This window comes from Parasteatoda tepidariorum, chromosome 3, assembly GCF_043381705.1.
Source record: "Parasteatoda tepidariorum isolate YZ-2023 chromosome 3, CAS_Ptep_4.0, whole genome shotgun sequence".
NCBI lineage: Eukaryota > Metazoa > Arthropoda > Arachnida > Araneae > Theridiidae > Parasteatoda > Parasteatoda tepidariorum.
In genome coordinates, this window is record NC_092206.1 from 45,386,305 (window position 1) to 45,398,866 (window position 12,562).

The following is a 12,562-nucleotide window of genomic DNA, read 5'->3' on the forward strand; positions in this document are numbered from 1 at the left end:
GAAACTATCCTCCGACAAACAAGAACACCCTCATCCGTGCACTGACAGAGGAATGGGATAAATTGCCTCAACAGCTGCTGGATAATGTTGTGCAAAGTATGATGCGACGTGTAGAATGTTGCATCACACTCCACGGTGGACATATGCAGTACTGACACCTTTCTTCAAATTGCCTGCTGACATATAGATGCATTGTTCCATTTTTCCGTACGCAGCATCAAATGAATAATTTTTTTCTTTCAGATGTTTCATAGCTTTTGTACTTTCCAGAACAATAAATATTCTTTATTCTAATGTCTGAATAGCGTGGCAACTATATTTTATCCTACTAGGCCTCATGTCTCGCTTAATGTTATGCTACATTGCAATTTGTGATCCGTCCTTAGCAATTGTCCAGTAGTGTATATCAAACCTTATGGTAAGCATTTATTAAAAAAAAGTTGTATTGACATGTTTAAACAATAGATAGATGACACCAAAACATATGGCTCTAGAAATCTTTCCTCTTTGGGATGTCGAAGGAAAAAAATAAATAAAAACAGAACATAACTTTTATTTAATGATCGGATTTTCACGTAAAAGAAGGGACTCAATTTTAATATTTCAGAGAGTGACCACAAATGTGCTAATTAATTAGTGCAGAATATACTTTAATGTACTAAATCAGACATAAAAACGTACTTTTGTGGTGTAATAACTACGATTTTTAAACATCATTTCACTAGTATATAATATAAGACATGCTAAATCGATTTAATCTTAGGGGTACCTTTTGATAGATGAAGGTTGGCAAAGTTGATAACTACTTTCCCCACATTGGTGACCTGCGGATGTGATATGATCCCGCCCACTTCAATGGATGGTTCACATTGAAAAGTTCACTTGCTATTTGTAACTGCGATTTCGTCCGCCTCACGCTGTTGCTTCTCAGTCTGACTTACGCGCAACGGGATCCTGCACACACCTTGCTAATATCAACACAGGAGAGACCACATACACAAACGTGAACTTAATATAACTCCCACGACAAGCGCTCAAAATTCGGCGAATTTAATGCAGCTCTCCCCACAAGCTCTCAAAATCTGGTGATCTTAATACAGCTTTCCTAATATTTCGAAAATGCGGCAACTAGTGGTATCCGGTCATCAGACTCACTCTCTGATGAAATTCTGGTATTGGAGTATTGAGGTGTAACTACAACTGCGATTATTAAACATTAATTCACTAGTGTATGAGACATGCTGACTCGATTCAATATTAGGGGTACCTTTTGATAGATGAAGGTTGGAATAGTTCATTATTACTTTCCACATTGGTGACCTGCCAAGGTGATATGAACACGCCTACTTCGATGGATTGTTCACTTTGAAAAGTTGACTTGCTATTTAGGACTGCGTTTTCGTCCTCTTCGTGCTGTTACTTCTCAATCTCATTTACACAAAACGGGATCCTTCATACACCTGACTGCTAATAGCAACACAGGAGAGACCACATGCACAACCGTGAACTTAATACAACTCAAAATATGGGCCACCACCCATATTTTAAGGGTTAGGGATCTATATTCGTCGATTCAAAAAATAAGGTTATTTAGAGAAAGTATGTTTTTGTGTCTGACTACGTAACTTAAAGCATTGTCTACTCTAATTAATAAGAATATTTGAATTCATCTTCTTAAACCATTAAGATTGAGTACTTGTACGTGAAAATCCAATCTATAATTATTCAAAATTTTCTGGTTTTCTTTGTTTCGTTTTTTCACCGTACATTTGGTTTGTATTCTGTGCTGGTTGCAAAATGATGCAATTTATTTGTCAATTTGAGATGGAAACAGAAATAAATTAGTAAATAAAGATTCGGATGATATTTCCTATTAACATGTTGCTTTGAAAGATGAAGTTGCTCTGTTTGACAATGATATCATTGAAGAAGTTAAAGTGGAACGTAGTAAATCTTTAAATCTTCTAAAATATGTTCTACTAACGACGATCAATTTCGCTATACTTCAGTACATATCATTAATACATTCTCAGTACATATTAAACTGTAATCGGTTGAAATTTAAAAATCATGCCGGAAATATTAATACAGTAATATGCAGTGAGTGAAATCATCAAAATGATTAATTCAGTTTCATTGGATGTTTTTTAATCTTAATGTGATTTTTTCATTATTTTAATAAATTATTTTTTTTGCAACTATATTGAAGTATTTTAAATGAATTTCTTCTTTTTTGTATGTTTGTTTCTCTTATATTAATAATTTAAAAATATTGAAAACTAAGTTTTGGTTTTCGTTTAATAAGTAAAGGACTGCGTGTTTTTTTAAAAATAAATACCGTCAAAGAATGACTTCACTTTTTCCTTTGTGATTAATATTTCCACCAGATCATTTGAGGGTTAATGAAACGCATAGTTTTTAAATGAAATAAATAAAAAATCTAAATTTGCTCTTATTTTTGGCCTTTTACTGTAACACACATATATTTATTTGAGCATAAGAAATGTAATAGATATTTTAAAAAATTGTAATTCATAAGTTTTGTCATCAAAATTTGAAAATCATCACCAAATATTTTATTTATTTCAAGCAATCCTTTCCGTATTGAAATAAATTCTTGAAATGTGGATTAAAAAATAAAAAACATTGAAAGTCAGAAAAGAAAGTTGTTAAGAAAAATTAAAGAAAAAAAAAGAATAAAAAAGTTAAAATTACTATTCCTAGTACGTAATTTCCATTTCACTCTTATAAACTATTAAGTCAGCCACCGCGCGTCTTACCTGATACTTTCATCGTTCTCTATTTCATTCTTTTTGGAATCTTAATCAACAATGTGTATCCGCTGTCAGCCTCCGCAAGTCTTATCGTGTGAAAATTATTTTCAGTGTTCCGTAATTCACTTGTGTGGCGAAATTCAGTACGGAGAGATTCAGTACAGCGAGATTTATTACATTTTTAACTATTACTACTAAACAGTTAGACATTTTTCGGAAATTTTTTTTAAATAAAAGTTTATTTATTGTTTACTGATAAAGTCTCCTAGTTTCTTGCAGATGTATATATACGATTTTTTGCACTAATATGACATTTTCATGACCGAGAGAAAGAGAACCGGGTTTCTAGTCCCAGTGTTGACATCACAATATTTCCCAAACATTAAGAGTTCCCAGAGTCCTGCACTCCCCAATTTGTGATCCTGCACTATTAGAATACTATATTCACATTTAAGCACACGTGACAGCACCATAAACTGCTAAATTAACTCCAATGTCCGGCTAAATTTCTTTTTCGATTTGAAACCATGATAGTTGTACATGGTAAAAAAAATCACATAGTTTTGCATTCATGGTTTCTTAACCGTACTAGTTGTAATCGGTTTCAAAACCATAAAGGTAAAAAAAAGTTTCTTTACTGTAAGCTTTGCGATTCATTGGATGGACAGACGGCTACCGGTTATTTTATCATAATTTTAGAAAGAAAATTCTGACAGTAAAGGGTTGTAGAGTCTTTAGGTTTACTAAACTTTGCACTCGTGACACTTATTTTTCGTAACGAACCTATCTAAATATGTAAATTAATACAGATTTTTTTGTGAACTTTAAATTTGATTTTTTAATCATCAACTCTGTTAAAAAATTAGCTGAAAAACTCCGGTTTATGCAGCTTTCATTTAGACAAATCAAAATTGTTTTGCCTTGAAGGAATTCATAAAGAAGGATATTTTAATCATGAATTTTGTTGTAGTTTATGAATAAGAAATATTGATACATTTTAATAAAAAATATATACTATCATAAGCTTCAAAAAATTATATTCGCAATATTTCTTCCTCTTTTTCAATGGCACGTCAGACCTGGGGGAACCATGGCCTTCCTCAGAGGCAAGTTCCAAGATATAATATTTCACTCATGCAAAAAAATATTTCGTATTTATAGAATGTAAATGATTTTCAAAATTTGTTTACAGGAACTTATAATTTTTTAGAAATAAACTGTGGTGTTGTCTTGGACACATATGTACATACAATTGAGCCTCAATTCTTTCCACTTAGTCAATATTGATGATAAGCTCCTTTTAAAACAATATATTTGAAGAGAAAATCTTCAAGTTACACTTGCGATGTATCTGTAACATATCGCTAATGATATTATTGAAAAACACATTGAAAGTTTATGGGAAAAGTTCAAAATTAAGCTAGCCTTTGAATAGCGTAGAGCAGCTATTCCTTTAGAAATGGCTTTTGTTCCATTGTTTGGCAATGGTTCGATTTCTAACAGACCACAAAGAATGTTATAGATGTCCACCATTTGAAGCGGCTCAGATGTGTGATTTCTTTTTAGACCTAAAAATAAAAGATTGTTTGAAATGTAAATATATATTTGTCATAATCGTTTAGACGCACCAAATGCAAAATAACGACTAAAATTTCTGAAAATGCTATGTAGATTTTTTTGATTAAAAACATATTGACTGAATAATAGTTAACAAGGTGTTTGAATTTTATTAACCATATAAATGTTATAAAACAGTGGGAGTTTCGATGCAAAAAAGGTAACGTTTTTTCTTCATTAGCTTTTTTTCTCAAAATACACTTAAATTCCAACGCTTTCGGTATACTTTTTGTCAGAAGTTGCTCTATGTAATTAACTAAAATTTGATAAAATGTTAGTACGAGTATTAATTCGCAGTATAATTCAAAAATATAGCAATATTTTTTGTAAAAGTAGTAGTTTCGATTATTAAAGTGAATTTAAAAAATTGTATAATCATCTTATATTGCCTTGTAAATTACATATTCAAATTTTTTTAATTTTTTAAAAATAATAATGCATTCTTTAAAGAAAAAAATAATTTACGATTAAATAAATCTAAGTTTAGTCAACTAATATCAAATGGTTTGTCAAAAAGAATACCTAAGAATTAGTCATTTTGCAGAAACACTATAGAGTATTACCTAGTTTTAAGCTTCTTGAAAATTATGTATTGTAAGCAATACTTTTTTGTGGTATTTTCATGCTCAAATGTGTACAACAGTTTTCCATGCAAAATCTTTTTTTTAATTTCTTTACCTAGCTATGATTTTGTGTATGCTTTTGATAAAATGAGATTCTTTTGAAATTTTACTGTCGAGAGTTCTATGTTGCCTTAACTAAAGAACTACTACGAATCTAATGCGTATTGATAATTCTAACGGAATTAATTTTATGCACTATTACTTTATAAAAAATCCTATTCGCTTCAAAAATATACAAATTGGAAGTAACAGTCGATATGTTTCAAGCGCTTAAAAGCAGACGCCTATTTTCAAGACTTGCAAGACGTGAATGAGAAACGACAAAAGTGATTTTTTAAAAAAAAAACGTAATACTACCAACGAAAAATGAAAAAATAAAGGTGATAAACAAAACTAAAGAAACCTATAAAGCTGAAAGAGAGAAAAAAGATGAAAAACGGAACAAGAAACACCACAGTGACCAAGAGAGGCAAATTGGAATAAATTGCATTTCAACATGATATGGAGAGGTAAAGAGGAACTAATGTCGTTAACAAGGGAATAAGCATTAATATGAATAAAATAAGATTCCAGGAGATCAAGATGATCTGATGGGGTTAGATTGGACACCCATTTTTAGGATAAAAATGGGCGCCGGTTGTTTTTAATCACTTAAAACATGTCGAATGTTACTTAAAATTTTGATAATTTTGAAGCGAATGTAATATATTACAGATGAGATTCTCGGGATTATTTATTTAATTTCAAGCATTGTTTAACTCACCTGGCCCTCTTGCAAAAAATATTCCTCTCATATCTATCACCTCATATGGATCATATCCATGAGATCCTAATGATATTGATGATCCTGTTGGAATACTCTTCCCTGGAATATCCAGCTACAAAATGATGAAAATTAACTAAAATGAACCATGAAAAAAATTCATAAGAAATGAAGGAAGAGAATTAGATGTAAATAACTTTTAATTTATTTGATTAAATTTTTCCTCACAGGCTTTTTGCGCAGAGGAGACACCACTGTTCCTTTTATATTTTTTTCTAGTGCTCTAATTACAAGTAAAAATATATGTTGATATTTTTTTAATATTAAAAGCAGTCTAATAGTTACTGAAAATCTGCTAGATTAATGGAATTATATTTTTACTAAAATATAAAATCCAGAAATAAAGTAGTTTAAATTCTTTTCATTTCAATTCAAAAATGTATCAATATCTGATTTTGTAAATTAAGGAAATTTCTATAATGAATTATTGTTTCTCTCCGATCTAAATATGGGCAAATTTGAAAAATCATTGTTTGATTCATTGTTGTTTGCCGCTACCACAATAAATTATTAAAATTCTAAATATAGTGTATTTCTTTTATTCTGACATAAATTAACCCAGAATAATGATAAAAACCCAAAAAATATATCTAACGAAAATTCTGCGTCAAAGAGTTGATATTCATAATTGCTTGTAAATTGCTAAAAGTTTAGAAAATACCTGATTTATTACATACTTAGAGGATGATTTATCACAAAAACTTTGTTTAACTATGCAGTTTCTAGATCCTTAATAAAAATAAAATCCTAAAAAATCCGTAAGATTAGGGAGGGGAATTATTAATTAGGTGAGTAAAAGTACAATGCATTGTTAAATTATGATGAATCTTAACCAAAGTAATAACAGCACAAAATTAAATAATATAGATAAAAATCAGTTTTTTAGTTGCACGGAAATAAAAAGAAGTTTGTGATTCCCTATATATTTCCCTTCCGCTCCAAACGACTACTAAACTAGGCTTTATTTACCTTAGTTCCTTTTCTCTTTGTTCCGATTAACATTGTCATTATTAGTAAAAATTTAATAGCTTATTAGAAGTTCAAAAGTATAGGCATTTATAATTTCATTTTAGACAAGAATTTCTGAAAGAGGTATTTAAATATACGATTATTGGTAGTACATATGTACAGAATTTTACACAAAAATATGGTTGAAATACTTTAATTATGGTTTAATCACGGAGATTTAATTTAGAAAAAAGTTAAAATTGAATTTATGGCTTTAATCATGGAGAAAAAAAAATTCTGGCGAAATTATCGTATTGCATGGAACTGATATTTTTGTTAAAAAATACCCTGATTCTAGTTAATAAAACCAAAATATACGGTATTTAAACCATTCATTTCGGTAAGTTTTCCATTTATGAGGTAACACGTTACCGGAAATTCTGGTTTTCAAAATTATAGTTCTTATTACTACACATTTAGTAAAAAATATAAACTGGTGAAGTAAATTGAACTGAATAAATAGTTTTTTTTGCTATTCTCTAAGGTATCATGAAAAAATACAAAATTTCACCACATTTACCAAATTTTACAATACATTATGAAACCATATTTTATTGTCAATTTTGCCAAAATTATTACCATAGCACTTCGGTAAAAGTTACTGGGAGTTTAGTTGAGTAAATTTTGCCATATTCTGGTAGTTTTAGCCATACTTTTTTATCAATGTACGATAGAATCCAGTAATATTAGTTAATGGAGGTAATTGGTACTTAGTGAATTTTGATAATAGGTTCCTAATATGCTGATAAAAGTATTGTGATAATACATTTCTTAAGGTCCTCTGAAAAAAAAGAGCATAATTAAAAGATTAAATAGATGCGGCATATTGAGTTACGTATTCATCTTAGCGGTCATAAATGTATTAGATTGCAGAAAAAGATCACTATTTTTGTAGCTTTCTATCTTTTTTGAGGAGGCATTTTTCAATTTATACATACTTTAATCTATACTCCCAATGAGCGTCAGATTTTAGTCAGAAATTCGAAAAAAAAATGAAACTGTAGGAACTACAAATTGTATACGTTTAACTTTATATAAACTTTATTTACTATTAAAAGAATTATTTTTAAACTTTGTTCGATCAAAATATGCTTAATCTATAACTGCGGTAAGAAATCATTAATTTTCTTGACTGTTTCTTTTGCTTTTCAGGGAAATTCAACTTATATATTGTCACTTCGCTCATTGCCACATAAGACTTGACTTTGATCTTAAATAATAATAACTACATATACGTTTATCATTGGATCAAGCTCCACACGATTCTCTCAAAGGTGTTCATTAGTTAATCTAGACTTACATTTTTGCAGTTTGCATGATTAGAACTATTAAAAGTTTAATCTGAAGTAGTTTAAATTTAAAAAAAAGGAAAAATTAGCTCTTGAATATACGATCTTGAATATGCCCAATATTTTGTAAAGTGTCTGCAGGCACAATATGTTGTTTTGAATCAGGCACGATTTCATAACAGATATAAAATTATTGCTACAGAAAATATTTATCTTTAATTTAAATATCAAAACTGCAAAGATAAATAAGTTACTCACTCCTTTGATGTAGAAATTCTTGGATGCTACAAGTAGAATTGGAAGCGTCAAACGGTTGTGTTTTATATGGTAATGTTCTGGAATGTCTTCCTTAAGATAAACGTGAAGACCTGGTACATTTTTAAGCCTCTCGTAAACCTACGAAAAACATAAATAAGACTCATTGATAAATAGTAATCAAGAAAAGCAGAATTTTCATAAAATCAATTTGAGTGCTTAACGGATAAATTTTAGCATAGCTGGAATCTCTCTACCTGGTATTTCGTAATGACCGACCAAAAATCAATAACTGTAATGACGGTCATTGAGTTTTAAATACCTACGGACTTTATTAAAACAAGAAGTAGTAGTATTGAACATACAAATTTATTTTTACTTACCCGTGTTCGATAGCTTTTAAGCATATTCGTCATCTATCCTTGTAAAACTTTTTATAAATCTTAATCCCTTTATTAGTTGAAGGAATTTTATTTATTGCAACATCGAAATTTATTTCATTACCTTAGTATATTGTAAAAACATTTTGTGCATTAGATTTTCTTACAAGGGTAATTTAAATCAATTATATTTTCAGATAATTTAATTATAATTGCTGTTTACCTTTAATTAATTTTATTTTTTACAGGATTTCCGAATATTTTGGTTTTTATTAAAAACTTTTATGCAAAAATTATGCATTTATGCAATTTCATTTTATGTTACACAGTTTTTTTAATACATATTTTGTTTTAAATGCTATTTTAATTCTTTAATGAATGTAGAACTGGAGTTGTTTTACTTATTGTTTCCATATATTATTCTAAATGTTCGATTTTTGATAATTTGAACTTGAATATCTGTATCATGAACATATAATTTTGTAAGTAATTTTGTACTTTCATAAATATAATAGATTATAAAACAGGAAACCTCATAAAATGTTAGCGTAAAGATATCAGCTAACAGATAAGTAAGTTTAACAATTCATATACAATTTCATAAACGGAAGCTTGCTTTGAAAATATTTTGTATGTTTTTGAAACGACGAGTAATTTAAATTTTTAAATTAAATCCATCGAGTATACCTATTAAAAATCATACTAATTAAAGCACACTAATTTACTTTATCATTTCTAAAGATTAATGAAAAATACCTTTAACGGTTATAAGACATATTATTTAAATTGAATTATTTTTAATAAGAAGCAATTATTTTTAATATTCTGTTGCTATACACGAAACAAAAAATAATATCAATTATCTCAATTTAACTAAATCAAATACTTGATATTGGGATTTCAAAACAACCACTTAAATAAAGATTTTCAAATTCAATTTTCTGTTAAGTTTTAAGAGCTCAGAATTTATACAAGTGCCAGTTTCAGACTTATTAATTAATACAAGCATTTGTCAGGATTTTGATGATTAAAGTGATTTATTTTCATGTGCCATATAAAGATTAGACATGTTTTAATTAATACTACTTGCATCTTAATAACAACGCCTTTCAAACACGCACTTTACTTAGCAATTTGCATTATTTATAGATGATTACGATTTTAAGTAAACGAACTATAAATTTTGCATCAACTTGGAAAAGTATTATAATTGGATGGTTGCTAAGAAACAAATTCTTATAGATAAATTCCTTTTGGTAGACGAGTGTTGATTTGAAACGTATTAGTTGCAAAAATCTTTAATTATAATTTGCGCTAGCGTTTAAATTATCTCAGCATTTCCATCTGATTAAATTTTTAGTGATATATATATATANATATATATATATTAGTTAGGACATTGGGTGAACGGAGTAGTTAAAACTCAAATGCAAGAAAATTTGTTTATTTAATTTATTTAATTGAATAATTGAATAAAAAATCTGTCTCGACCTACAATTTTTTGTAGACAGAGAAATTTTTTTTGTGGCATTATTTTTCGCCGCCCATTTGGCCGAGGGTGACTGCGAAGTTAGTGGCTGCTGGTTCGAATCCCGTTCAGGGCATGGATGTTTCAATCAGTGTGTTGTCCTTTGTTCTGTGTGTTGTGTGAATATGGCCCACTCTATGAACGGTTATCTGTCGCAGTGTGGAGTGGGTAATGCTTGCTTGCCTCCTTGACTTAAAATCACTGGTGATTACTGGGCACCAGTAATTCTGGGCAAATGAGCAACACTTCCGGCGTCTTCCAAGGTGAAGAACAAAAGTTCAGTACCTGGCTTTAATTAAAGGGAAATAAAAGGAGGAAAAAAAACGCAATCCTTTGTTTGCCTATACAGTGAAAAATAATTCTAGTAAAATTACCGTAATGTATTGTAAAGACATTTCGGATAAAATAAAGTCATGATTCTGGTAATAAAACCAAAATGTATAGCATTTAAACCCTTCATATGTTAACGGTTCACCTGAAGCTATTTAAAGTTTATATATAGTATACATTAAAAGTATTATTATTACTAATCAAAATATTTAACTGCAACAAATTTTGCAAATCTAAAGCTAAAATAGACTAAAAAAAAAGATTTTTTCACATATAAAAAAAAATGATAATCTCACCAATTTAATAAAAAATAATTGAAAGTGATTATAAGGTGATTGGGAACGGAAGTTTAAGGTGAATTAGAAATTTCAGTTGGAAAAAAATTGGATGCCGAAGATATCTGCTTGGTTAAAATAATAGGAGTATCGTTGCCTTTTCATACTATTTAAAAAACGTGGCTTTAAAAAAAATTTCATTATTTTATTATTCTACTCATTTTTATTCTGCCTATTCCTTTTTACGATTTTTTTTATCGCTGCAAATTTAAACAGAAAATGATCATTTTTCCCCTTAAATCTACACTTTATATTTAAATGCCTGTTATTATTATTGTGCTCTTTAACATTATGTGTATAGGGGTTTGGATGCTGAAAGATATTTCTTTCAATCAAAATTGGAAAGTGGTCTAAACTTACATAACAATCTTTGTCCACACGAGAAAGCAACAATCAAACAAGGAAACTAGCCTGTAAAACGTGATAAAAACGAATACGAAAAATAAATAGTTAAATAATCGTGTGATATATTTGTTATTGTCCATGCTACTATTTGCCGAAATTAAAAGACAAATTTAAGGAGAGCATGGCACGGAATTGAATCACTAATTTCCTCTTGTGTGTTGTTAAAGCGCAACAGCACCCCTCAAAAATTGTTTATAAAAATCTAAAACAAAATCTTTAACATTCAAACAATCAAAATTTAGAGTAAAACAATAAAATAAAATACTTCGCAAAAAAAAGAATGATAGGAAAAAATATTTTTGCTTGATATGAGCAAATTAATAATAACGAAAATTCTCACCTTTAAAATTTTCCCTTCGTATGGTAAAAGCATGCTTGTTGCTCCATAGTAAACCATATATTTGATGTCTGAAATTTCTATTACTTGGTGTAAATTAATGACATTCAAGAATTTGGAATCTGTCGATGTCATCCCATGATCAGAAACAACCACAAGATTAACCTGAAATGTAGTTTTTTACATAATTTAATGCAATGTTAAGAACAAGAAAAAATAAAAGCAAAATTACATTTCGCTGCCCATGTTACGAAAATAACATATTATAGTAAAGTGTTAAATAAGATGTTGTTGTAGCATATGTCAAAACTGGAACTCAATCAATAACCTTAGGCCATTCATCAAGCAACTAATCAGCATTACAAGGAGATCTTGAAATACCACAAAGCATCAAATTACTTAACACATTAAAAACACGATAAGGACTATACATTTAAAATGTATAAAAATTACATAACTAAAACGTAAAAATTAAGATAAATTTTACAGGGGGGAGAGAAAAAATCTTATGTTCTGGTCATGATATTCCTGGACGTCCAATATGTCTGGCAAACATTTCCTCTATGCTGTAACCTAATGTTAAGATCCGGGTTGTGTAATCGTAGCGTCTGTATTACTAACAGGTCAAAATCTATTAGTTGATATACTTATTCTGTGTTGGTGTTGGCTAAGTAGTCATGACCAGTAGTCAATCTGAAATTAGTCACACAGCTTCCTTACATGGCCAGCGATTGAACACAGCCCATTTATTTTTATTTCTTCTCAGAATTTATTCTTCGATTTATTTGATAGTTCTGATCAACACGTTTTCTTCTATACTTTTTTCTAAGAGCATCCCAGGAAATGAGTCCCTGTTCA

At 29.3% G+C, this 12,562-nt stretch overlaps 1 protein-coding gene across 1 annotated transcript in view; it reads right to left on the bottom strand.

Moving 5' to 3' along the window:
- Positions 1-2,222: 2,222 nt before the first annotated feature.
- Positions 2,223-12,562, bottom strand: part of LOC107439541 (glycerophosphocholine cholinephosphodiesterase ENPP6-like) — a 36,745-nt gene continuing 26,405 nt past the window's right edge. The window contains exons 5-8 of the mRNA XM_016052170.3: positions 11,708-11,869; positions 8,393-8,530; positions 5,778-5,892; positions 2,223-4,342 (exon numbers count right to left, since the gene is read on the bottom strand). Coding sequence (XP_015907656.2) covers positions 4,104-4,342; positions 5,778-5,892; positions 8,393-8,530; positions 11,708-11,869 — 654 coding nt within the window. The 3' untranslated portion in view covers positions 2,223-4,103. The remainder of the gene's footprint in view (positions 4,343-5,777; positions 5,893-8,392; positions 8,531-11,707; positions 11,870-12,562) is intronic.